The sequence below is a fragment of the Perca fluviatilis genome, chromosome 7 (assembly GCF_010015445.1).
Source record: "Perca fluviatilis chromosome 7, GENO_Pfluv_1.0, whole genome shotgun sequence".
In the NCBI taxonomy this organism is placed as follows: domain Eukaryota; kingdom Metazoa; phylum Chordata; class Actinopteri; order Perciformes; family Percidae; genus Perca; species Perca fluviatilis.
This window is the reverse complement of record NC_053118.1, coordinates 32,872,693-32,900,332: the sequence shown is the minus strand read 5'-3', so window position 1 is coordinate 32,900,332 and position 27,640 is coordinate 32,872,693. Positions and strand designations below refer to the sequence as shown.

General features: G+C 40.2%; 2 protein-coding genes across 5 annotated transcripts in view; both read right to left on the bottom strand.

Moving 5' to 3' along the window:
* Nucleotides 1–3: 3 nt before the first annotated feature.
* tnfaip8l2b (tumor necrosis factor, alpha-induced protein 8-like 2b) lies at nucleotides 4–7,802 on the bottom strand. 2 transcript variants are annotated; one of them, XM_039805774.1, is made up of 3 exons: nucleotides 7,316–7,802; nucleotides 1,796–2,119; nucleotides 4–497 (listed from the first exon to the last, which is right to left on the bottom strand). In XM_039805774.1, exons 2-3 carry the CDS (start codon nucleotides 2,111–2,113, stop codon nucleotides 255–257), a joined length of 561 nt encoding a protein of 186 aa, XP_039661708.1. In that variant the 5' UTR covers nucleotides 2,114–2,119; nucleotides 7,316–7,802; the 3' UTR covers nucleotides 4–254. The 2 variants fall into 2 exon arrangements, with proteins under 2 accessions (XP_039661708.1, XP_039661709.1); XM_039805775.1 differs by having other exon boundaries at nucleotides 7,725–7,792.
* A 4,180-nt stretch (nucleotides 7,803–11,982) lies between these two features.
* LOC120562193 (soluble guanylate cyclase 88E-like) overlaps nucleotides 11,983–27,640 on the bottom strand; it is a 34,994-nt gene continuing 19,336 nt past the window's right edge. For all 3 annotated transcript variants that reach the window (XM_039805766.1, XM_039805768.1, XM_039805769.1), the window contains exons 5-17: nucleotides 26,916–27,007; nucleotides 24,926–25,183; nucleotides 24,669–24,813; nucleotides 22,887–23,012; nucleotides 22,688–22,808; nucleotides 21,166–21,295; nucleotides 20,608–20,754; nucleotides 17,839–17,985; nucleotides 17,130–17,286; nucleotides 16,041–16,150; nucleotides 15,470–15,559; nucleotides 15,037–15,155; nucleotides 11,983–13,379 (exon numbers count right to left, since the gene is read on the bottom strand). In XM_039805766.1, the coding sequence (XP_039661700.1) occupies nucleotides 13,010–13,379; nucleotides 15,037–15,155; nucleotides 15,470–15,559; nucleotides 16,041–16,150; nucleotides 17,130–17,286; nucleotides 17,839–17,985; nucleotides 20,608–20,754; nucleotides 21,166–21,295; nucleotides 22,688–22,808; nucleotides 22,887–23,012; nucleotides 24,669–24,813; nucleotides 24,926–25,183; nucleotides 26,916–27,007 (2,012 nt within the window). In that variant the 3' untranslated portion in view covers nucleotides 11,983–13,009. The remainder of the gene's footprint in view (nucleotides 13,380–15,036; nucleotides 15,156–15,469; nucleotides 15,560–16,040; nucleotides 16,151–17,129; nucleotides 17,287–17,838; nucleotides 17,986–20,607; nucleotides 20,755–21,165; nucleotides 21,296–22,687; nucleotides 22,809–22,886; nucleotides 23,013–24,668; nucleotides 24,814–24,925; nucleotides 25,184–26,915; nucleotides 27,008–27,640) is intronic.

The following is a 27,640-nucleotide window of genomic DNA, read 5'->3' as shown; positions in this document are numbered from 1 at the left end:
GGTGTGCCGGACTTTGAACTTGGAAATTCCGACTTCCGAGTACAAATGGAACGCACTATGAGTCAACCAACTTTATTTTTTAATCCCACATGTTCTTTGAGAACGATGGGGCAGCAGTTTTGTTCTCAAATCAATTGTCTTGCGTTGCGAGTCCTCCGCAGCAGTAAGACCAGTTGTGTTCAACAGTTCTGAGTCTCAGCTGAGTCTTGCCTGTTGATCTCCCAGTGTCTGTCTGTGATTGTATTATTTCTATGTCATATTGTCCCCTCCTCCATAAGTTTGTCGAGTCCTTTGCAGATCTTGGTAAGGTGGTCTCGAAAGGGGCTGCTGGGGTCGTACAGTTTGGTCAGGAGCTCTGGGTCAGAGAAATGGTTGAAGACGTGGTTGATGCGACCGTGGGATTTAGGGGTGAGGTGGGTGTTCACTAGCTTCAGCAGCAGATCCCTGCAGCTGGTGAGGAGTTCTTCCATCACTGCTTTATCAAAGGTAAAATCCACCTGCACCAGTCGGGAAATATAATGTCAGAATGTTAATACTGTTAGGGTTCATCTCTAATATCTGTATTGGACAAATGACATAATCTAATAGGGGATTTGTAACGGTCAGATGAATTGATAGATACAGTATATTAGTAGCAAACATGTATTCTGAAACAATCAAGTCTTTTATCAGGATATCTTCCCTCTCTTAACCCTTGTGTTGTCCTTCGGGTCCCAGTTACCCGAAGGACAACACAAGGATTATGTACTTCCCTTTACTTTGTTGAGAATTGCTCTCTAAACAAGGGTTAATACAGCACCTTAGTTCTTGTTTGTACAGCATTTTGGTCAGCTTAAACTGTGTTTAAATGTGTTCTAGAAATAAACTTTACTTACTTAACAAGAAACAGGGTTTAGAGAGCAATTCTCAACAAGGTACAAGGGAGGTACATAATCCTTGTGTTGTCCTTCGGGTCACTGGGACCCGAAGGACAACACAAGGGTTAAAAATAATTAAAAATAATTATATGAAATACAAAAGTTCACCTAAATGCATACACGTATTTATTTTATCTAGAAATGACAACCTTTCTTGCGGTTGTCATTTTGCTCTAAAATCTAAGAGTGGTACTGTACAAACCTATTTATGTTCTGTCATGTTATGAAAGCAGAGATTGGAAAATTAAATTAAATCCTTGAGTTCATTGTTGGACTTAAATGAAGCCAAACAATTCTGGGCCCCATACAGGACATGTTGACTCTTATACAGAATAAGGAATAGAAAGACTATAGAGGGGTTTACAGTTTTCTGTTAATTGCATCTGTTTTTAATGAACTTGGACATTGTCTCCGTGAATAATTAGTCTACTGGTGTCATATCCCTATGTGATTTATCTGTTAGTTGATAGATCTATGTAAGAGTAAAGTACATTCACGCTTTCTAATAGGGCTGCTCATTTATGGAAAAAATGGTCATTTCAGAATTGGTCAGTATTGAAATGACAATTATTTAACATGATTAGTCATTGTCTTTTGGATAGATTATTGAACCTAAAAAATCAAATCAACAGTGAAAACACATTGAACTGTTACATTTCCCTTAATACATTTGTCAGTTGAATTTTTTTTTCCAGAACATAAGACAAAATAAAGAGTATACTTGCAAAAAGTATTGTGCAAAACAATTGATTAATACTGTTTTTGTGATCATTAGGAGCAGAACTCGTTATCGGCAGTAACATTTTGATTAATTGCACAGGGCTTTAGCATTTACTTCCTAAAGCCCGCATATAAACATTTAATATATGGAAACGTACCTCGTAAAAGCTGATAGCCGTCATGGCTCCCTGGTGCAGCTTCTTCTTAAAATCGGTGGCCACTGCCAGCTCCTCGGTGCTAAAACGGTTGTTCCTAAACAGCAAGCCAATCTTCACGGCAATCTTGACCAGGTCTTTGATCACCTTCTGGGCCTCCGTTTTATTACCAGAGTACTCTTTGGAGACGCGGTACAGTTCATCCAGGATCTCGCTGGTGGTGTCGTCAATGAACATTTGGACAGAGCTTTTGGTGGCCATGGAGCTCAGGATCTTCTTCTGCGCCCTCAAGGCCATGTCCTTGGAGCTGAAGGAGTCCATGGCTGCCTGAATTGTCAGAGAGACGGAAAAAAACCCAACTTTTTCAAATTCGGCCAGAGACAGTTTAGTGATTACAACTGCAGGAGTAAATGTTTAATTAGTAGTTTCCAAAAACATTTGTGAGAACTGACAGACTACAATAGTAATGACATTAGCAAATTGCACTTAATAGTCCCAATCACAGAGACACATTTGCATTTCCCGCTTTCAAAGAATAGATTGAGCTCACTAGTGTGTATGAGACAGTTGTGTTACACCCAAAAGTCACTGACTGTCCATACATGACACCAGATTACAGCTAACCCAGAGCATCAGTCTAAAATAGGAATGCTTGCACTGCTTTTCTCCAAGTGCTAAATGTAAGAGCCAGTGCCCACGCTACGAACAAAAATGAAGATATTCATAGACTCAGCCTTTTAAAGAAGAGGAAGAACAACTTTCACATCTGGTTGCTGCTTGGCACAATTTCAGTCTTTTACTGGCAGACGAGCAGCTCCAGTGGACTCGTTGGAGGTTAAATGCCATGTTCAAGGGCCAACCGTTTGTTTTTATGGAGGCTTGGGAGGGCAACACATGTTCACCTTTCTTATCCAAATTTCCAAGATGATCTGGGGATTTTCACTGGCGACCCTCCAGTCACACACATCATTGAAGTACATTTCTGTGACAATTGTTAATAATTTAAGCTCAAAGTTTTCACCCTTTTTATAAAAATAGTCAGTAGAATTAAGGGGGTAAATGTATATCACACATTTATATACACAGTGCTGAATTAAAAGACACATCAAATTTGAAACATGGCTTTTCTGTAGTATTAGTTCCAGTTCATGTTTGTTTTTGTATCTGGCATGCACATATGATGCCAACAGGGAAAAGTACCATGGAAGAGACTCCACAGAGGCTTTTAATTTCTCCACTGAGACTTTTACCACACCTAGCATCCATCACAGAGAAACCCCCGGGAGGTCATCAGCATGCACACTGCACATTATGAACCAACTGCAAAACCCACTGTTTATCTTTGATTGTCAACACAGTTTGAATTAATTCCTTTTTAATGACATTTAATTTCCCCTAATCTCAAATATGCAGGCAGATTTGAAGTGAATCATTCACAGAAGAAGGCTACATTTTCATTTTATTCAGCTGATGTTTTTATAAGAGAAGCGTACAAAGACTAGGCAAGCAAAATAAGGTTAAATTCCTCCATCATCAGAATAACAAATATTGAAAGGATCAGATGACTCACAATTGATGAAGCAAATGTATGTCATTGTAGAATACATGAGAGATAAGTAGTTATCCCACAATCCCACAAACGCACGCATAACAAACAAAGTGAAGTCTTATTTAAATCTTGACTCCCACTCCACCTTAATCCAAAGTATTTGAGATGAGTGAGACGGAATCAACAAAGACATGCAGTATCTGTTGCATATCAGTGCCACTGTGGCTTCTGTGTATCCTCTCTTACTTCCTGTGTCATCTGGTCTTGCATTCACAAATATAGACCGGGCTCATTTAAACAGTTTCTTAGCATCTTTCAGTTTAATCTTCTGCACTAAATCCCACTTCTGGCCTGTGTGGACAAGTATTTGAGGGAAGCAGAAAGGCTACATAGCTGAGGCAGGCCCGTGCCTGCTTTTCCAAGATTGCATTAGTGGCGGGGCAGGAACAGAAAGTGAGCACCTCGAACCCAATGGCTACCTTAATCACTTGCCTGGGATCTGCTTTTGTGCAAAACAACAGCTGTTCTTGAAACACCCTGTGCATTGGCAACAGCATATTAGTCCATAAGCTGTCAGTTAAATGACAGCCTGATGGTTGGTTTAACGTGTTTCTTATAATGCCTGTTTTAATAGGAATGTAACGATTCATCGTGCATCGGTTAAAAATTGATATATAAGTGTAAAGATTACAACCGGTTAAGATAAAAAAAAATTAATCATGATGTCATTTTTAAAAGGCCTAAGGCGTAATCTACTTTTGATTTCATTTGTTTGATTTCAAATGTCACTACTTGAATTCATTTTTTATTTAATTTTTGTTATGTAGGATAAAATACAATTTCAGTAGATGTGTTATTTTGCACAGTTTATTTAAATGAAGGAATATTTTTTTATAGGAATATATTTGTCTGCAGCTCATTCTGTTAAAAAAAATTGCGAGAAACTCGTGTCGTGAATTTAAAATCGTGAAACGAATTGTGAGTTTAGTATATCGTTACTTCCCTACTGTTTATACTAATTAGTTGTTGAAATGGTAGTCTATATCCACGACGTTCCACTTCCGGGAATGCTCTGTTGCCGTCGGAAATTCCGCCGGATGCCCTTCTTTTCAGCCAGATGTCCATTACCTTCCTCTTTCTTTGTTTTGGACTTTTAAACTCCGGTGGATTTCTGAGGACTCTGGTTAACTGCTCCTCAGATCTCTGCAGGGTAAATCCAGACAGCTAGCTAGACTATCTGTCCAATCTGAGTTTTCTGTTGCACGACTAAAATAACTTTTGAACGTACAAACGTTCCACCAAAACAAGTTCCTTCCCGAGACTATTTTGCAGAGGCACCATGGCTCCGTCTGGCACCTAGCGCCGCCCATGACGATTGTGATTGGTTTAAAGAAATGCCAATAAACCAGAGCAGTTTTTCTCCCAACCCGGAATGCTGTGTGGACTAGCCAGACCCTCCTCCGCAGCGCTGTGGAGGAAGGTCTGGCAAAGCGAGACTATTCAAATGGTGATATTCTCGTTGTCCGACGCCAATGATGCTCAGTCAGCACTCTGAGCAAACGGCTCCATGGCTCACCAACAAATTAAAATGTGATCCGGTCGCGTTTAATGATTGTATCATGCAAATGCGCAGCGCTCGCTGTGACTCTCCCCGTCCCTGGTGTGCGCCCCAATCCCAGCAGCAACATCCATAATAAGCAAACAGTCACTTTTATAGGCTATCTCACTGGGTTCCATTTTACATGCACAACCATTCGTTTTGAACAAGTGTCACGTTTCTAATAGCTCGCGTTGTTACAAAAGCTTCGGGTTCCCTGTGGGGAATTAAAGAACATTCATTAGATTAATTTCCATTAACGGTGATAATGGAAGTGGAGCAGCGTGATAGCTATTTCAGATTCATGCTTCACTCTCATTTATTTGCTAAAAAGACTACAGGGATTTGAGGGACATGCACAGCGCGTAGTCATCAGCCAGTATCCCACATAGTGAAAATGTTAAGCCCTCAGCTGGAGACTGCTCGTTGCTTGGCTTTTTGTGCTTCTACATTGTTTGTTTTTATGCAGATCAGTCAGAAGGTTGAGGATGTTTGGAGAGCCCTGAAACATTTGTGTGCTACAGCAGCACATTGCCACCAAACCACTTTTCTGTAATGGACGTCGTTCAGTCAGTCGCATCGAGAACGCTTCCAATGTTGAGCATTCATTTTCCGGTAGAGATGGATTGAAGGGGGCTTTTAAGCGTCTGTTCGTTGTTGACATCAAACAGCGAGTGACTGCATTATATGTTCAAGTGTTTGTTTCCCTCCTAAATGCCTGCTGGATATTGACAAGCACCTGTACACTGCGTGAGACCTGATTCTACCAGAAGAGCTAAATAAAAAAAAAAAAAAACAGCAGAAGTGTAACTATCACAGTTGAGATGGTTCGTACTTGGATTCAGAGTTACTGCAACAGCCAGGCGGTGAGGCGTCTTTAAACGTTGGACAGTCAGAGAGAGAGAGAGGGAGAGTGCTGATTGGTGGAGCCATCCAGGCAGGCAGGCAGGAGAGGTAAATATTTAGCATTCCTTAAATGACTCCAGCATTGAGCCTCAGTGTTTGCCTACATGTATGAACTTGTGGATGTGTATTTTTTGAGTAAAAGTGGTTTCCAGTTGTTTTTGGATTTAGGTGTTTTTGCAATTTTGTGTGTGTGTGTCTGTGTGTGTGTGTGACCTCACTCTTTCCAGCAATGGTGTTTGTGTGTGTATACAGATAAATCCTCGCTTACAGGGGGAATTCGTGAAGCCCCTTTTGACTCAAACCCGATCAAATTGTGCCTCGTACTGTTATTCGAGCAGCAGGGCCTCGTCACTGTTAGCTCGGCTTCACATCCTCGCTGACTTTCATCACCAGGCCTGGGGACGGGCTCAGTGTAGACTGAGTTGTAGCTGGTGAGGGGGTGGTTAGGTCTCTTTTAGCTTCCCCCGCAGCCTTTGATCAGATTGAACAATGAGAATGTTCCAGTAAAAAAAACAACTAAAAGCAAAAACCAGAAAAGCCATACCACTCAATCGGCTGAAAGCAAGGCTACTGTTGAAAGGTCATCACTGAGCTACAAGGGAGGTTGTATTGATCTGGTGGAAACTTTTATTCTCTCCTGGTGATGAACCAAGCAATATGTAAACGATGAGTATTGAGCCCAGGATGAAACGCGACTTCAGCTGTGTGTCCTGAACTGGGGCAACAGGGCTAACGGTTCACATGTGTAAATCCTGTTTTCTCTTACTTCAGTGGCATATTGATTTCTAAATGCAAATGTGTAAGGATTAGGCTGATATTTAGTTTGCTAGTTGCCTTTTTCATTTGACAAATCTTATGTTTTATGTGCTTTTAAGTAACGGACCAAAAAAAGCATTTTGAAATCCTCAGAAAGCACATACTGCAGTTTCTCTTTCAACATTGCACAATTCTTGAGAATAGTCGTTGCTAAACGCCGCCACCCATCTACGATGCCTCAAAAGGGAAGCGAAACAGGCAGCAGAGGCCCACACCTTGCATTTGTCCCTCGTATCTGCACTACAATGTGAGTGACATCGCACCCTTTCGCTATCTATGACTTAACGCGCTTCAAATCAAAGTAGGCCAGTGAATATTGGAAAGTCTACCGTCTGGAGAGCTGAGTTGAGCAACTCCCAGCGTGTGCAAACAACAGTGTGAGCTCTACATCTGTGCATTACACTGGAACTTGTTCCAGCATGACTGTGAGCGTACATGCATATCTCCCAACCCGCGCTCAAGATGGGGAAGTAGAGAGAGGTCACACAATTTGTTCCAATCATCCCTCTACTCCGTCTGTCTCTTCTGGTTGCCAGCGATGAATACTACGTTTCCAAGAACAACAACAACAAAAAAAAGCAGAACTAAACACTAATCTGGACCCAGAGGATTTATTTATTTTACTGTCAGATGAACACGGCAGAAGTTCTCTTACCTGTGTGTGTGCGTGTGTGTGTGTTGAGTCCCCCTCCCTCTTGGTGTGTGTCAGATATCTCTCTCTCTCTCCTCTCACTCTGCTCTGTGTTTAAGGCTGACAGCACAGGTCGGTTGATTTAATGAGATCCCTTTATCTTCACCACGAGCAGAACCAAAATCTGAAAAAAGCGCCCTCCTGCAGCGCTTCTGTCAGTGCTGCCACCCTGTCTTAAGATAATGTTGAGTTGTACTTCCTCGAGGAACTAACTTGCTATGACACACCCCTCAGTGTCTCTCTCTCTCGCTCTCTCTCTCTCTCTCTCTGTCTTACTCTCTCTCTCTCTACCCTATCTGGTGTTTCCCTCTGAAATTCAAATTCAAACTCTTCAAACCCCCTGTATTTCTCTCTTGCCCTTCGCTCATCACACCTTGGCACTCTCTGTGATCCGGTCTGTCTCTCTCCCTGCTCGTCTCTGTCTGTATTGCTGACGTTGTGCCTCTGCTTGTTCTGACAAGTGAAAACCCCCAGAAAGAATTTCGCAATGATCCAGGGATGCAGCCAGTTGAAAGGGGAGTGGCTTTACGCCTTGTTTTGTGTTCACCTTGGCTGGAATGCAGCTCCTGTCAGTGCGGCTGAGCACCCTGTCCCGCCCCATGTGTCTCCTATTCAAGGTAGAATACAAACAATGAGTAGCCAGGAGTGTGTGTGTCTCAGTGTGACACACACAGTCACAGCTCTCTGACTGCACTCAAACTAAACACTCTTACCAACCTGTGCTACTTTTGTTATGTTTATGGACAAAACGCATGCAGTGCCAACACGATGCAACACTTTGATCCTGCTCCGTGCATCTCAAGTCTGTCTGTCTGTTTGTCGTCTGCCGCTCATATCTGCTCGTAATGCTTTATTTAGTTGTATCTTCTGTGTTAATTACAGAACAATTCTCATATGCGCTTAATACATTTTTATTCTAAGACTGATATTCATGTAGAGCTGCAAAGATTTAACGATTAATCGTTTAGTTGTCAGCTATTGCATTAATCATATGAAAGTAAGTGTATGAAAAAGTAAAACTTCTCTGATTCCCGCTTCTCAAATGTGAGTATTTTCTAGTTTCTTCACTCCTCTGTGACAGTAAACTGAATATCTTTGAGTTGTGGACAAAACGAGACATTTGAGGACGTCATCTCGGGCTTTGGGAAACACCGATCGACATCTTTCACCACTTTCGGACATTTTATAGATCGAACAACTAGGGGCCTCACGATATTATGTCATCACGATGCGATATCATTGCGATTTTAAACATATTGCAATATTCTGCGATTCAGCAATTTATGACCTTTTTTCCAACTTCACATTTTTCCAAATTTCAAATGATGGCTCCAAAAGGAAACTTTGTCAACATCTGTTTTATCTGAAAAGATACATTTCTCTTTGTTCATCTCACTTCAGTTGTATTGCTGCAAAATGGGGTTGTTGAGCAGACAAACTGACCAACACATATATAATAATAGATTGATACTTGGCGTCTGTGTATCGATACAGTATTGCCACAGAAAATATCGCGATACTATGCTGGATTGATTCCCCCCCACCCCTACAAACAACTAATTAATTGAAAAAATATTCGACAGTTTAATTGACAATGAAAATGATCGGTAGTTGCAGCCCTATATCCATAAAGGCAATATCTTTTATACGGCTTATTAACTGTTGTCAGCATTAACGCATTAGATGCGTTTACTGTGTGTATTAATGCTGTTAAGTTTGATACCTTCTCATATTTTGTTCTAACCGGACATATTGTAGTTGAAATGACAAATAGTCACCTTGAACCTTAATTACCTGAAGATAAAACTAGCCAATAAAACTATAAATGACATCATATTGTTTAACACTACTGCACTTTGTCCCTGAATAAATGAACAATACACTTTATTGTAGTCACAGCGTAGGCTAATAAAAATCTGATGGCCAATATCAAAGCTTTCTTTGAGTCGGTTGTCCTAAAACGTCACCTTTTTTTTTTTAAAGTCTTACTTGAGTGAGTCAAATATAAATACAGACGAAGGTAATGTAGATGTAATCAAGAGCAACCGATATTGTTCGCAACAGAGCAATCAGTCTTGGCAACAACAGCAAACATGTCTGAAGTCATGAATTCAACGATTCATTCAGAATCAGGAAGTGTTCTCTGATTCTGAAGCTGTGTGTTTATCTGTAGCTCAATCTGAATGGCAACCAGCTGTGCTGAAGGGCTGTTGGCTGAAGCTCAGGCCATTCAAAAAAGGAAAAAAAGAAAAAGAAAGAAAGAGAGACCCGTCTACTAAACTCTCACAAAATGCTAACTGTTGTCAGATGTTGGGGTTAAAGGTCACGCTGAGCCCCAGCTGGCCTAAGAGGAGTGCCTGGACAGAGTAGCAGCCCACCGGTGTGAGCTGCCGAACCGAAACACACCTGCCTCTTTGTTTTGCCTCCCACTTAGCCCTCCTGCAACAAATTAACTCGGGTTTAAGTCGTGGTAAACTTTGCAACTGCAGAATGAGGTCTGTTTCCGTGGCAACAGACAGGAAGTAGTGCTTAAGCGGTTTCCTGATGGCTTCCTCTTTATCGTGTAATGACATCTTACAAGGAAACATCGGCAGGGAGCACTCTGCTGTGTGTGTGTGTGTGTGTGTGTGTGTGTGTGTGTGTGTGTGTGTGTGTGTGTGTGTGTGTGTGAGAGTTGCACGCGTGTGTTTTGTGGCTGTAGGTGAGCGTAGTGTTTTTGTTGTGTGTGAAGGAGCGCACTCAGCCTGAAATGAGCTCTTCACCTTGTCTCACCTTCGTACTGTACTCTTTTGGTTATGAGATAATAAGAGGAGCTTTAATTATGTCACTTATCTTTCATTAAGAGATCGCATGGGCCTTCCAGCCTCCAACATCTCACACACACACACACACACACACACACACACACACACACACACACACACACAAAAGCGCGCACACACACACAAACACACACACATACAGTTGCTCACATAATGGCAGCGTGTTATCACCAGATGACTAAGACAGGAATAACTGACCTCATAACAACTGAGGTCAGGGAATTGCGCCTAAGCATTCGCAGCCTGAATTGGATGGAGGATTCTTGGAGCGTAGGTGCTTCCTGCGCTGCTGCCGTCTTTCCTCTCGCAGCGTTCTAAGATAGATGGTGAGCACCGATCAAGATGAACAGATGCTGGTTCAGGGGAAGGCCAAAGATTTAATTTGATCAGTCTGCAGCTATCAGGGATTCACTGTCTCCCCACGTCATAATCAGATATAGGATCCTTCCGTCTGTTTTTCAGATGTGAAGAACTTTAGTTAACGAGAAAAAAAAATCATTCATTGTTTTCCCAGTCCCTGACTTATTAGCTAATTCATGTATTGACTAACTTGTGGTTATCCTGTCACCTCCTAGTGGTTGTTCAAAGGCATGGTTGTGTCCACAGATGACACTGAGCCAGGATCATTCACTCTCATCCTCTTTGCGTGGGCTGCTGTATGTGTGTGACAGTGTGATGCTTTTCATTCATTTTTGTACTGAAATTATTTCTGTAATTGGTCCCTCGACAGAAAATCCACTTTGATTGTTGGTTTGCTTCAATCCATCGACTATGCCAAATGCCAAATATTTGCCTGTTTCAGTCTTTGAAGTGAGTATTTGCTTCTTTTTGAATGATTGTATGTTGAATATCTTTGATATATTTTGATTTGAAGATGTCGCCCTGGGCTCTTGGAAATCTTGATGGAGATTATTTTTAAACTATTTTCTGACATTTTGTTGAGTAAACGATAAATGGATGATCAAATGACAGTGGTAATAAGCGTATAAGTGTTAAATCTTTGAAACCTTTTTTGTTAATGCTTTATTTTATGGGTTTACAATTTCAGAATCAGAATAATTTTCCCAAGAGGTTTTGTGGAAAGAACTGTTATTTGGCAGTAATTGAACAAATAGATATTGCGTTCACTTACACTCTATGAATTACTATTGTAACCTCGATAATCTTTGCTGTAGTCCATAGCCGGACAGCAGGGCTGGGCTATATGACATTATTTATCACGAAAACCATATTTAAAAAAAAAAAAAAATTCTATAGCCATGCCGAAAAACCAGCATCTGAACTGTGTTCTGGCAATACTTACATCATTTGGACAACGCTTTATGTTCTGATCCTTGCATGTTATGTTCATTTTGCACTAAAAGTTCTTAATAAATTGAGAAAATACTTGGTATGTTTTATTTGACAAGTGCTTACTTCCATGTATTTATTGAATTACAACATGCTATATCGTCTTGTATATCATTATCAAGATATGAAATCACCTATAACACGTTAGAAGATTTTGGACAAATCGTCCATCCCCACTGGTCAGTTTCTAATAATTAAACAAATAATGAATGTATAAGGAAATTCATATTTTCCCTTTTTAATTAGTATCATATGTTCTTTCCAGAAAATGTCTTAGGAAATTATGCCCGTATAAAAATTAAGTGTTTACTTCAATCAGGGTGAAAGTGTACACAGGCCACAGGTGCATTTTGGTCACACCTTTAACTGGCAGGTCAGTGTTTTTTGAACTATACCAACCACTGTAACAAGTAGATATGTGTGTCATGACCTAATTACAAACAAATGAAAACATGACAGTTTTTTAGTGACTGTACATACCGTTTTATATAAATAAAGACTATCATACAGTAAGACAAATGCAGTCAGTTACATACAGAACATATAACCAAAACTCCTTTAGACAATGTGGTAAAATGTCTACTGAATTACTAGATGTGCCTAGTTTCAATAAAATAAAATACAACCTCTTGATCTACTCTCAGTGAATTAAATGAAGCATCCATAGAAGTAGTTTTTGTTTCTGTGGAAGCTCCGGCCAATGAGAAATGGCTTACTTTATTTTTTCTAAAACAAAGTTTTTGTCCATATAGATTTGAACAAACATGATTCCTGTTGCAGTGACTTCATGAATGTAAAGTGGACCTGTAAAATAATACAGCAAATAGCAAATAAAATAAACTAATTGTCATGGCCGTCAATACCTGTAGTACAATTTTAAAGTTCTCTGTTTCTCTGTGCATGCGTGTTTTGTGTGTAGAGGCCATCGTACTTCCTTTTCTTTAAAACAGTCGACATAAGGAAGGCATTTTGTGAAACCTGTTGTGAAATGTATTCAGGGTGTTAAAAATACTTTCCCAATTTCTATACAAGGCAAATCCTTCAAAGCATGAAATCAATGAAACAGCATGCAAGCAGGTTTTCTCCATTTCATATATTTTTAAGTCAACTTAAATGCAGTGACTTTGAAAGCATCTTTTTATAAGCAGTCAAGTTAACAGTATCTAAATATCAAGCATGTGTAGCCTTAAATCTTGCACAAACTTTACCTTAATAAAAGTAGACTTGTTGACTGGGAAATGTTTAACAGTTTAAGTGTTGGTCTTCAGTTGAAGTTTCGCTCTTAATTTAATCAAAATGTCACAAAAGCATGTATCTTTCACAACCCCTTGGCATGATATGGCATTCAAAATTTCAAATGCAGATCATCAGTAACCGTATGTTGAAAACCTTAAAATGCCTGTTTTGTCTTCATTGATATTTTAAACATATATCACACCCTAGTAACATGTTGGAGTCGTCTTGTAATCTCACTACCATCATCTGCTCACAGAATGGAACAGGAGGCGCTGCGAATGGGCAGGTTGGCGGGCAGCTTGGCGTACTGATGTCTGAAGCTGTTTCTCTTGATGTTGAGTAAAGGACCCGGGTTTTCCAGCCCGTCCGCGGGCGGCGAAGACTCCGGCAAGCTGTTTGCTTGGGGCGCATCCAGCTTGGCCCCCTTGTTGTTCTTAGTCTTTCTGGCTTTCTCCTTCTCCTGGGGCTCGGTTGAAACGGCGGGGGTCTCGGTAGCAGCCTCTGGTGGGGGCAGGGTGTCCAGTGGGAGGTCGCTGGGGCTTGGCTTTCGTTCAGCTTGCTCCTCGTTGCCGGGGATGTGGAGGTTGGATCCCATGCGTTTAGCATTGGTGCTTGTGGAACTAGTGCAGTTACAGATTAGTAGAGTTTCTCAGTGATTCACAAAAGACATATATAAATCATTGTCTTAAGTTATAAAATGAGTATTGGAACCCCTGCTACAGTGGACTAAAAAAGAGGAATAAAAAAATCATCTTTTGGAAATTGATCTTAATGCCTTAATTGAAAAAAATTTGGAAAAATCCAACCTTTGACAACACCAATTTTCTTTGTGAATGAATAATGTATCGTAAATAAATAAATGTTCTTCCTTAAAATACAGGGGGCATGAGTATAGACACCCCTATGTTAGATTTTTATTTTTAAAGGCCAGTTATTTCATGGTTCCAGGATACTATGCATCCTAATAAAGTTCTCTTGGCCTTTGGAATTAAAATAGCCCCACATCATAACATACCCTTCACCATACCTAGAGATTGGCATGGTTTTATTTCAGTTAGCCTAATAGCTAGTTTGATTTGCATTGATAGATGATCTTATGGAAAGTACCCCATGCCAATCTCTAGGTCAACAGTAGCAGGGGTTCCAATACTCAGCAGCACTGTATCTGTCCTTGGACTGAGGTTATTCTTTTTGTAACAGTGTGTGGCACCGTTGCACTTATGCATAGAAATACGGAAGTTCTTTGGTTGAGAAACTGTAGTGCCAAAGGAAAGGGCTGTCTGACGTCAAGGTAAAGCAGTGAACATATTCTAAATGCAGTAACCACTTTTCTCACCTGAAAACCAATGTATGTGGGTATAAAGTAGTGTTATTGACGGATTCAGGTACAAATGTTGACATTTTAGTGCAAAGCAAAGCTGTATAACAGGCCGTCCTCACCCAGAAAACAACCGTATAGGTTGATTGTACAAGCAGCTCCTAATGAGTCATTTATGCTGTTAGGCCGTGACCTCTCGTGGCTGTATAATTTATTGCGGAAGCAAACAAGGAAGTAAGGTGACAAAGAATAAGAGCGTCAAATTCTGTGTAAGGAAGTAGGTTGGGATGGTGGATTGGTCGAACAAACGCAGGACTTTCACTCAGGAGACAAAAGTCAATGATTAATTAACCGACCTTAGTCTGTGACACAGTTACATCCTCATTTTCGTAGTGTTATGCGACTCATTTTGAGCTAATCTCTGACGATTTCCTAAACTTAAGTATTTTTGTTGTTTAAACTTAACTAGTTCCTTATTACAGCATTAACTTCATGTTAAAAACGGTGGCAGTTACATTAAATGGAACTTGTCATGACTACAAACTGGCACAGCGGCCACTGACTGTAAAGTAGAGAAGTACCTCATACAACCCCACTTTAAAAGATCTGAACTAGGCTATCCCTTTAGTGGCAGAATCTTTTCTTGTTTTCTGAAAAAGAAGTCTGAAAGGCTTGACATCAGACTTAACTTTTTGTAGTGCTGTTTTGTCTCACCCCATTTTGTTATTGTGTTGCTTCAGTAAACCAACGGTTGCACGGCCCCATCTGAGTGAACATTTTGTTTTTGCTGGTCATAAACAGAAGCCCCTAGTACAGCCTCTCAGTTTGCTTGCTGTCTGGTGCTGCAGGGGGTAATGAGCACAGCTCTGACTGAATCAACAGGGGGCATCCTGAGTCCACACTGTGTACAGAAGGAAAGGGGTTCTTTGGCGCTGACTGCTCTCCTTTTGTCTACTCACCCATTAGAGCTCTTGTCGTCCGAGTCTTTCGGTTCGCTGCTGTAGCGCAGCTCTGCCGGGGTCTTGAACGATAGATCTCTCTTTCCTTTCAGCCAGTAGGTCTTCATGTAGCCTTTACCCTGGGAGATGTTAGGAAGATAGTGTGTTGATCAGAAATGTGTTGGAAAGAACATTTCATTTAAAATTCAGCAATATTAAAACACTTCACTGTCAGGTCGCAAATATCTCAGACATGGCTCAAGATAGTACTTTCAGATTATACACCTCATCTTGGAGTAAAGTGCTTGAAGTATTACAGCTACAAAACCTGTCATGTAATGTATTAATCATAAGGTCCATCTCAATTAGTGGATGATGGATAAGAAAGCCATAATTTGCAGAAAGAAATGATTAGCAAAAGGTGTGTCTGTGATTTAATATATTAACCACTCACCTTCACAAAGATTTTGCCCCTCTCCTCAATGATAAAGGGCTCATGTTCCAGGTGGTCTTTGGTGGTCTGACTGATGTGTATCTGCATGCCCTGCTCAGACAGAAGCACATACAGACAACTCCTGCTAACGCTGAGTATTGAAATTCAAGATCCATCTATACTGAAACCTTTTTTTAAAGGGACGTGAAAACATTTAGCTTACTGAAATCTGAAATGAGAGTTCATTCAGGCTTTACTTCCTTTGTGGGAGTGCACAGTATAGTGAAATTAAGCCTGCACAAACTGCCTCCCTTTTAATTTCTTTTCATCATAGAACAGATTCCCTACAAAACATTGACATTAACTTAAATTACTGTAAGTAATGGAAATCAAATGAAGCGGTTTGCCTGTTGCATTAACTAAAAAGCAGCATTCAAAAAAGCGTCATTAAACAGAAAATGGGTTTCTATACTAATCTACATGAATTTGACAGGGAAATCATGAATTTTGTTGCAGTTATTTATACTATTGCCGTGGGTTATTTAGCACATTAAGCTGGGCGATGGGTTGTAAAATATGCTAGTGCGGTCACCACTCCATTGCTCTCCATCCTTGAGGCTGTGTTCACAGTGTCGCCAAACATGCAGTAGCGAGGCATCTTCAGACCCACCACGCCAGCCACCACCATACCTGAGTGAATACCTGAGAGAGAGAGAGAGAGAGAGAGAGAGAGAGAGAGAGAGTTCATAGATCCAAACATGAGCTGATATATTCATAAACTGCCCGAATGCTGTCAGCTGTTACTGTCCTATAACATGATGATCCTATATTTTGTGCAGGAGTGGTAGGTTTGTTGATTTATACTAATAACTCAACCATTGCTTTCCAGCCCTGACTGGAAAGATGTTTTGTTCTGCCCATGGAAAAAGCAATGTTTTCTTGAGGAGTTAAGTATCACGATTGGCGACCTGTCAAGGGATAAACCTCTAGCACAATGCGTGCTGGGACAGGCTCCAGCCCCAAATACGCTGATCAGAACATATGGTTTACAGCTCCCCACTTTGTGTTTCGATCAGATCTCCGCGCTGAGTATTTGGATTACCTCGGCTCTAAGGCAGCGTCATGACTTATTTTAATCAGTTACACACCATAAGATCATACTTTTTGCCAATGGTTATGAAAATTGCTAGTAGTAGTTAATGCTTCTTTAATTTAAAATATTTAGTCATAATTTACACATCTCAATTCCAGCAGCCTGATGGCCTCAAGTCCTTAGGTAAAATGATTTAACTAAATCTTAAACACAGTTAAGGATATACAAATGATAAAAACATGACTCATTTTGGAAAGTATGTGGTTGGGGTGGCCGTCAGAACAGTGACCCCTTGTGACAGTGAGGAAACTGTGTCTTAAACTGTGGACTTTACCGGTTTACTTTACTTGGGTCCTCTGGTTGAGGAAAAGTCTTTGACCCAAGATCTCAAGAAGATTTTTGGGGCTATTTTGGTTAGTGGCTAAAAAGCCCAACCTGGACATGGTCTGAAGTACAAGGTTCAAGACACTGAATCAGTGATGGGTGTCTGACCCCTGGGCTGTGACGTCCTGATGCCAAAACCTAAAATAATCTGGTGTGTGTTATCATGGCCAAGCCACTAAAGATCTAGACAAGTGTACTGCTCACCAACTCTAATCTGGATGTTATCTCCAGTGGAGGGGTCTTTGAGGTGGTCGATGGAGCTCAGCATGTCCAGTGCCATGTCGCAGATATGGTGCGCGTGAAAGGTGGTCTTGTTGGGCACGCCCGCCACCACCATGTAGGCATCACGAATCGTCTCCACCTGGACAGAAAGGAGTGGCAATTTCCACATTGTAATAAGAAACTGAATAGATCTTTGTGAATTGTTTGAGTGTCACTTCATAACCAAAGTCAGTAATAACAGCAGACAGGAATTCAACTTTGTCCCTCAATGTATTTTCCAGAGGTGTGTGCACCTGACTTAAACACACCTGAATATTTTGTGTTTGTATAACGGTTAAAATCTGAGCTGTTATTCAAAAATAGTACATTTGTACTTTACAGTTAGATTGAGACAAGGTTTCACTTTGCTTTTAGTAAAGTTTGCATGCCCCACGGTGTTCCAAATGCTGTTTCAGAAGTTTTCCCACCTTGATTCAAAAAATACGAAAATTCTGCTAAAATGTTATACTCCTGGAGGAAAATAGTCAAATGTAAAGAAAATCATCAGCTTTTATTTCACATTCGGGGAAAAGAAATACCTTAGTAGGCAACAAAACTGATTAACACTCTTCAAAGATACAAGTAATACACAAAACCGTTGGAAGCAACTGAATCATATGCAGACACTTTAGGTTGTGCTGCTTTCGCTGACCTTGTAGACGTTGTGCTTCTCGCTGAGAGTGTCGAAGACGATGTAGATCTCATTGAGCATGTCCACCACCTGCATGGGTGTGATGTGGATGCAGATCTCGTTAAACTTGACCACGTCGCTGAACAGGATGGTCACATCTGGGAAGACCTGGGATACAAACATACATACGTTTTGATAATCTCACTCTGTGAGCAAACACCAGTCTACTCCCCAGGTGGCAGAATGAGATGCTTGTGCTTAGCATAGGGTCACTTAGCCACAGGGAACTTAAGTCATCAATTAGATCAGTGGTTCCCAACCTTTTTGGCCAACTACCTATTAATTTGAACCATTTAGTCGTATACTTTTAGCTATTTCAACCATTTAGTCATTACTTTTAGCTAGGGCTGAACGATTTTGGGGAAAAAAATCTAATTGCGATTTTCCTGCCAGATATTGTGATTCGATTTGCGAATTTATTTATTTTTTGCTACATATTGCACCTGCTACGATCATTTTAAATAAAGTAATAACACATAAATGAAAGATCCACTGAAAATAAGCCATTTCTGTAAACAATCTATGACATGTATCATTATTCCAACATTTATCTTAATGAAAAAACTGTAAATATCATAATAAAAAGATGAATAAAAAATGTTAAATCAAATGATACACGAAACATTCAACTAAATATTTCACATTTGATTAATCGCGGTCTTCACGATAAGCTAATTGCATTCTTTCAAATCGGGATTTTGATTTGAAAACGATTAATCGTTCAGCCCTACTTTTAGCTAACTATTTCAACAGTTTATCCATTACTTTTAACTAACAATTACAACTGTTTAATCATTACTTTTAGCAATTAATTTCAACCATTTATATATTAATTTTAGCTATTTCAACCATTTAGTCTTTACTTTAAGCTACATCTTTAATAAAACTGTGCTAGCTTGCTAACTAGTTTTTTAAGCACTCTTGCTTAACTGCAACATGTAGTGTTCAGTTGTTTCAGCTGATATATTCTTTTAATCAAACCATAATTTAATTTCTTGTTTACTTAGTTGAGCTACTCTAAAATCTGTCCACGTAACCCCTGACAACAGCAGGAGTACCCCCTGGGGTACATGTACCTCCTGGTTGGTTTGTTATTGTTGTATTTTAGTGTGGATGGACATTCATTCTTGATTAGTTTGTGGTAATGTCACATGTTGTATAATTGGTAATTTATTTTATATGTTATACAACTGCTGCCATTTGCAAGACAATTGCTGCTATTTGTTCTGCTGAACATTTGCACAATAATCAGTCTGCTGCTTTTATCTACCAACTGTTGACATACAGTACAGGCCAAAAGTTTGGACACACCTTCTCATTCAATTAGTTTTCTTTATTTTCATGACTATTTAAATTGCAGATTCTCACTGAAGGCATCAAAACTATGAATGAACACATATGGAATTATGGAATTATGTACTTAACAAAAAAGTGTGAAATAACTGAAAACATGTCTTATATTTTAGATTCTTCAAAGTAGCCACCCTTTGCTTTTTTTGATAGCGCTGCAAACCCTTGGTGTTCTCTCAATGAGCTTCATGAGGTAGTCACCTGAAATGGTTTTCACTTCACAGGTGTGCTTTGTCAGGGTTAATTAGTGGAATTTTTTCCCTTATTAATAAAAAAGCAAAGGGTGGCTACTTTGAAGAATCTAAAATATAGACAGTTTTCGTAGTTATTCACTTCTTGCAGAAGTACATAATTCCATATGTGTTCATTCATAGTTTTGATGCCTTCAGTGAGAATCTACAATGTAAATAGTCATGAAAATAAAAAGGAAACGCATTGAATGAGAAGGTGTGTCCAAACTTTTGGCCTGTACTGTAAATGCATGTTGTGGTTGTATTTGGTGTCTGTTTAAAGACATGCCTGTTACAAACATACATGTTGGGTTATATGTGTTATATCTGTTTTTATATTTTGCAATGGGATTAGGATAAAAGCAGTTTGGTACTGCTGTCTACCCCTCGTGTGTATGGTCTAAAATGTCAATAAAATTGACCTTAACATCTTTAAACCGTGTTAGAAATAATTCTCCCTTTTTTTTCTCACTCGTCTTGAACAGCTGCTGCAATTGAAGCCAAACATTGTTCTTCCATTGGTCGCAAACTTATTTTGCTTGTGAGAAAATGGCAGTTCCATTCCACGAGGAGTTCACTTCTGAGCTAAGAGCACTGTTGCATGGCTGAACCCCGGACCTCCATGTGAAAAAAAAGTACTTGAAATGCCAAACGTGTGCTTCCTTTGGGTAAAGCCTGTGTTATGATCACAGCAACATATTACTAGGATTGCAGCGACACATCCATGGCCTCAATTCTGATAAAAATTATGATTTTATTTTGATGATTTGTGCATAAATGTGTTGATATTGAGAGCGTACTAGACTGATTATAAACTAACAACTAAGTTTTTTTTATATTATTTTTTGCTCTGCTTTCAATCATTGTACCCCATCTGGTAAGGACCGGTCATTATTTGCGTGTGGAAAAGAAGAAAGTGTATCAATATGAAGTTTGAGTGATAATGGAAAATAAATGTAACAAACATAAAGAGATCAGTGGATTCTGAGTCTTGTTATAGCGCGTCGACCAAGGCGCAGTCCAAAGGACAAGAAAGGATCATATACGTTGTCTGAAAGTTGCTCCTTTACTCAGTTTAGTAGTTATGTTGTGCATATTAGCAGTGATTTTAGTTTTTTAATACCGATATATAAGCAGCACTGCCTTGTACCTGGCATGTCTCCAGAGCAGTGATCCCTTTCCTGAGACGGTCGGCCACAGCTTTAGGGATCATGGCGTACAGCAAAGAATCTCCTCTCTTCTTCTCTTCGTCCAGCTTTTTGATGATTTCCTGCAGCTGGGCATATTTTTGTTGCTCCTAGAGGATCAGAAATGGGACAAAAGAGTCTACAGTTACAGTCTCACCTCTCTGAAAGCTCAAAAATCCCTCTTTGCCTTCTCTAATCCTTCTAATCTCTCCTGCATGACTGAAGTGGATTTAATAGTTGAAATAAATGCGGGAGCAGGGGTTTCACCTGGGCTCACCTGGTCAGGCTGCTTCATGGTGATCGCTAGTAGTTCTTACATTTTGTGCACTCAGCGTATCATATAGCCTATTATGACTTCTGCTTTGAAGTCTTATTTCAGTACATTTCATAGACGATATGAACCACCTCAAACTGCCCACCCTGGTCTGTGGTTTTGTACAATTGAGTTCCCCGGTTGAAACCTGCTTTGTCAGTATGATGCTCTCTCCCTGCAGACTCGGGATTCAGCGGTTTTTCATCACCTGGTCGAGGGCCAGCTGCAGCTCAGCCGATTGTTGTGTCCCGGCCAAAATCAGCTCTCTGCTGGAGTCATGCAGGTTGAGATCGTTCACGTACACGCCCATCTTTATCATGTCCTCCACTGTCTCTATACTGCAAGAATAAGGAGGATAAATGAAGATACAAACTGTAAAAAGAAAAGGGACACCAAGAAAATGTTAATTCATTCACTGAACTGGCATAGATAAATCCAATCTCTAAAATTAGATATGCTTTTGGGGGGGAATGCAACACTAATTTCAGTAAAAACTAATATTGAATAAAGATTCTGGCAACACAACACTGCACATAAATATTCTTTTTTGCAATGGGTTATGAAGTTTAAAAAAAAAAAAAAAACGCCCTGGGTTTCCAATACTACATTCAGACAGGTTAACACACTGATCTACAGTACCTGGGCACTGTGCAACTGTATTTTAATTATCTTTAATTCTCAAATGAAGGCCAATATATAAAAAATGTCAAATAGTTGTGGGTTTCTTTCTGTACAAAACAACTAAAGGCTTGTCCTAAATATATAAGCTGGGGAAAAAAAAAGAAAATTACCTGTACTCTAATGGCTCACATTATAAATTCAGCATATTCCACCAGTCTATATCCACAGCACTGATGTCATCAGTACAACCATGTACGGCCGTCATGCCATACACACTACTCTGCAACGCTTGACTTTTTCTCAACCGAAATATTGTTCTCACGATCTGCTTAATTCCGACTAATGTTTTCTCAATCAAGCAATTGAGCTGTTGTTAATGAAGCCTAACGCTTGCACGACAAAAGCTGCGAGGGAAGGAAAGAGAATAGGCCCCCTGACTTGCTGAATATGTGTGGGTGTGAAAGAGAAAGTGTTGAGTTGGTGTTAACAGCAAACAGCTGAAAAAAATTGCATCAGAAAACAGGAAGCCTTCTTACTGAAATATCAAAATATATTTAGTAGGCAGTTTGTAGGAATCAAGTGGCCCCCTGAAGACCTCTTGTTCTAATGGCGTTGGAACCTGCTCACCTCGACTCTACTCGCCTCGACTCGACGCACTGTGCGTCCGTTTTTCTATTACAGATTTTAGTACCGCCTCAGCGTGGCTGGTCATCATATCGGCGCCGCAGTAAACTGCTGTAACCTAACGCGACACACACACACACACACTGCCACAGCCAGCAGACAAATTTTGTTTCAAATGAAGCTGGAGGCAGCAAAAAAAAACACAGCTGGCTAAACTATTTAAAAATGGCGGGTTTGTTCAGGACAACCCCCCTCTGTCGCTTTCACGTCACCTTTTGGTATCGCCTCAGCTCGCTTGGAACCTCGACTGAGGTGGTACTAAAAAAAAGTACTTGTTGGCAGGTACCAGGCACTTTTTTTCCTAATGGAAAACCAAAAAAGGCGAGTAGAGTAGAGTTGAGGCGAGTCGAGCAGGTACCATGTAATGGAAAAGCGCCATAAGTCAGTACCATTCAACCTAGTCAGTCTGTAGGCTGTGGTCTTACATGGGTGTCCCCAAGAAGATGAGGGAGTCCCACGGGGGGACATACTTCATCTGGCCCTTCAGGTGGAGAGGCTTCTTTGGAGGCTCCCGCATGTCTTCAAAGATGGTCTCACTACACTTTCCTGAGAAGAACCACGAGGGACAGGTCAACAGGACTGTGGCAATTAAAAACATGCTGGAAAGAAACAAAATAAACTGACCGGTGATAGTCTGGAACGCCAGCAGTTCAATGTCTTCCCCTCCAGAGTTTGTAGAGCTGTTGTATTGGGTGAGAGAGCTGCTGTACTCTTGGTCTGTGCCCTTCATCTCCTCCACCGCCTTCGGCTCTGACGGAGGCAGAGCAGCAGAGACAGTGAGAGGATGCATGACTCAGTGAACCTGGTTGGCAAGCGAGTTAACAAGGGCATAAATGTGTGTAGGCGGTGCGGTGAATTCCAATAACACAGTCAGGCAATGGCTAGTCTCGCGTTGCCAGACCTTCCTCCACAGCGCTGCGGAGGAGGGTCTGGCTAGTCCACGCAGCATTCCGGGATGGGAGAAAAATCTGCTCTGGTTTATTGGCATTTCTTTAAACCAATTAGCATCGGGAAGGAACTTGTGTACGTTCAAAAGTTGTTTTAGTCGTGCAACAGAAAGCTCAGATTGGACAGATAGTCTAGCTAGCTGTCTGGATTTACCCTGCAGAGATCTGAGGAGCAGTTAACCATAGTCCTCAGAAATCCACCGGAGTTTAAAATTCAAACACAAAGAAGAGCGACATCCAGCGGAATTTCGAGCGGCGTCGGAGCAATCCCGGAAGTGGAACGTCGTAGATATAGCCTATGCAATGGCAGAATGGTTATGTTCAACATGAGAACTGGGTTTTTCCATTATTATAAAGCTTAGGCGCAGCACCCAAGCCGTTTTTGAGCAGCACCTATAGCCAAATGGATGACAAAATTAATTAGAGCTCTAACAATTCCAAATGTTACTGTACAATTATTTGTCTCCGAAATATTTGCGATTAACCATCTAATTGTCTTTCAGTCAAATTTAAAAATATTTATTTATTTATTAGTTTTTAAACAGATTAAAGTTTTGAATGAATCCTAGGAGATCTTTTGGTTATATTACTCTTATTTGACACAGATAATGTATCGTTTTGCCCAAGGAGGCGTTTTTGAGGCGGAAAGAAATAGTCATCACTGTTGTCAAATCTACATGGCAAAATAGTCATCACGGCCAATCACGACCAATAATCACTTATATGATTACAAATGAATCAATGTGAGCATCAAAACTAACTAAATAACTTGATTAATGAGTCGGATCTAATGATTGTAGTTGGTCCCCAGTGGACGTCTTTAGCAAGTTTTGTCTTTAATTTTCTGCTCTAGCTTTTTCAACGTTTTAGACACAGATATGGTAATAATAATGGTCCAAAACGATGTGAAATTGCCCATATTGTTATTGAAAAATGTAACATTTTATTAAGGTAGTACCCCTATACCCCCACCAAATACGCACACCTCTGTCCACAAACCTAAGGAAAACACTGTGAGAATATATTACAAATTCATCACCTTGTTGTAAGTTCTGTCCATTAGGTTTCATTCTGACACGTTAACATTAAGATAAACATGGTTATTGTCATTTCCTCTTGAAATAACAACACCCTTGGCAATATGCAACAAATTAATCGTCCTGTTTTATTTCTCTTCATCCTATTTTATTTTGACATTCACCAAGCTGGAGGCTGTTTGGTGTGCTACTGATTCGTCACACTATGTATTTAAATATAGTTTATGTGCTTGGAGGATGCAGTGCAATTGGTTTGGCTCTTCAATCCATTTAATATTTATTTCCAACTGAATATATTATAAATATTTTATTTTGCTCTGTCCCGATGACTTGATGGACATTTTTGTGATCCCATCTATCGGAAATGAACCCTTTTCTTATACATAATACATTTGAAATGATTGAAATGGAGAGACTGGTACCTCGTTCTTCTTCCCTCTTCGCTTTCTCGTTCTCTTCCTTCTCCTCTGGCTCCTCCTTGTTCAGTTTGGGGATGTTGACCTTCTGCTTGCTCTCCACCACCGCTTTAGACAGCAGTTCAAACACATTGTTCAAATGGGTGTAAATCTGATGAGAGACAGCAGAAAGATCGGTGTGGCTCAATAAGTCAGCAAGGCAGTAATTTAAGTCACATGAGCAATTTAGTTTTGACAAATAGGACGCGTCCCTGTGAACTCACATTATCCCAGCTGAACTCCAGCATGGGTCTGATCAGAGTGAACTCCTCGTTGACTTTCTTGCCCTGGAGGTCAGAGAAGACCTCTTTGAGTCCGTCACCGATGCGGTACATAGTCATGTCGCGGCGGAAGATGACGCTGAAGGGGAACATGTCAAAGAAGATACCTCGCTTCATTGGCAGCTTCTCGTAGCTCGGCGCCGTCTTCTGCTGGGGCATGCGGTGTTTGAAGGCGGCGTTATCGAAGTTCATCTTATAAACCTGGATGAGCAGTGTCAAGTTCAAGTTGATCAAACATTTGGGATTTGAAGTCAGTGTGTTTTTGTGGTGGTTTGAACAACAAAAGATACAATTTGAAATATTTTTCTCAACTGCAGTCGATTAAACCAAAATCATGTATGTAATGAGTAGCTTTTTTTTTTTATAATTTTGAGCTTGAAATCTTTTAAAAAGCCTATGTGCATAATTTCCAACTAATCTCTGTGAGAAAATATCCTCACATTATTTTCTGTTCTTTCTTTCTCATCTTTCTCCTCCATGCACTTGTGACATTAAAAAAACCTTTGTGTTGGCTTGTTACAGGCAGCTTTTCTCATCACAACAAGTTACTGTAGCTGAAAGCTATTGCCAAATTTAAACTGCTGATTTTTGGCTAATCAGAGCAAAGACAAACTTGGCTTTCATACTATACACTCCGTATCATACAGTTGAATCAACACCTCTCTAAAACAGTTTCACCATTTTACTAACTTGTACTTTTATTACTTTTAGCATTTTTATCAAGATCTCCTCCATGAATGCTGTATTTTGTCGCATTGCTTATTGCTGATTTGCATGTGTCAAACTATAGGCTATAATCAGTGTTGCTTGGCTGTGTTTTGTTACTTGGTGTTGCTTACATGGTAACATGCAGGGTGCGATTTGCCAGGGTGGGATGCGTGGGGTTTCCCCCTTTCTGGTCTACATATTTTTTTAACAAAATGTATCCCCCCCCCCCTCAAAGTGATCAATCCTACTTCACCAATAGAACATTATATAACTAAAATAGTATTTTAAACTAAGTGAAGTGCTGTCATGTGAACATCGTCTATCCTGTGAAAGAACGATAAAATCCGAGCGGCAGTTGCTGGTTGTATTTAGACGCTACAGAGCTCCGGGACTCTGGCTACCAGCTGCGGTTGTTTAGCCGCCAATAGGTGACTGTGAGCCTGCTACAGGCATCGCCAGATGGCGGTCCTTTCAGGGGGAATGGTAGTTGAGTTTAGGCAGAAAAAGTTAGCGTCACGCGGCGATGACAGTTAAGTTTAGGCACCAAAATGACTATGTTTAGTAAAAATTGTGGTTTGGAATTAAAACACTCCCGAGGAACTAAAAAGCGTTTCCTGGTTGAAAGTATTTTGGTTTCGACGCAATGAGAACTTCGCTCTCCGGCTTAAAAGCGCTGTATTTTCCATTGAATATTGATGTGCATATTTAAGTGTTTGGCATGCCTGGCCAAGTGGCACTATATCCATGGTATTGCAAGGGGGATTTAATTCTTGCATGTTTTGTTTCGTAGTGCATGATAAAAAAATAAATCGCACCCTGGTTACATGTACTGATTGTGAATATTGTTCTAATGTTGCTGTGCTGCTGTTGTTGTTGTTGTTGTTGCTGTGTTTGTTGGGTAGTGAAGGGCTCGCTGGTTATTTCAGGAATCCACACTGACTTTCTGCTCAGGGGAAAAAAAACTCTTAAACAAAAGGGGTGACATTGATGTTAGCTGGTGCTAGACGGTAGAGATAATTGAGGTTGAACATTTCAAATTTTTTTTATGAGTTTACCCAAAGTCCCATCCCAATAAACACTTATCTCCATCCAATAAACACTTGCTGTCAGAGTGTAAATAAGAACTCCGGTGATGGAATGATTTCCATGCTGATAGAGCTGACGAGGGGTCAAGGTGAGACGCTCGGCAGCTAAACTGACACTCGACCTAAGCCCAAGTACATACCACATACGTCATTTTCTCGGTTTCCTCTTTAGACAGGATTTCCACTTCGATATCTGTGTTGTAGAATTGGCGTCCCACTTGAGAGAGCTGCCCTGCAGGAGACAATTACACACACTGGTCATTCAATCACAATGGGCTTGTGTAAGCTTATTTTCAGAGCAAACTGAGGAGTGAAATGGAGTCAGTGTTTCATTTTGAATGAAGGACTTAGCCTGGATTGATTGACCTTGCCTGACGGCATAGCGGAGCATCATGTATTTTACTTCTCACCACAGTTTTGTACACAAAGCTCATCGCTTTCAGGTTTTCTTACCAAATAGTTTTTGAAGGAGGAGGTAGGAAATTATACTAACTTGATTTTCTTGATCTGATATTCACCTGATATTTAATACATTTAATTAAAACAATTGAAACGAATATGATCAGCTCAAAACTTACAGTTCATCACGCCTTGTATGGCTTGTACTACAGTTTACATTTAATTTGCATTAGTACTGCAGACTATTTACGAAATCCCACTCCAGAATAAATGTCCCAACCTGCAGTTCACTACAGTATGAAAATAACTTGGAAATGAATTTAATGTCCACACACATTGGACAAAAGTTTGCTTTTATGTTATCAAAGTGAAATTGTCTTTATGTGGTAATGCAGCTGAAATTTCAGGTAAAATGTGCAAAAAATACTGATATGGGCTTTTTAATAATGTGTGTTGTGTCTGTGTT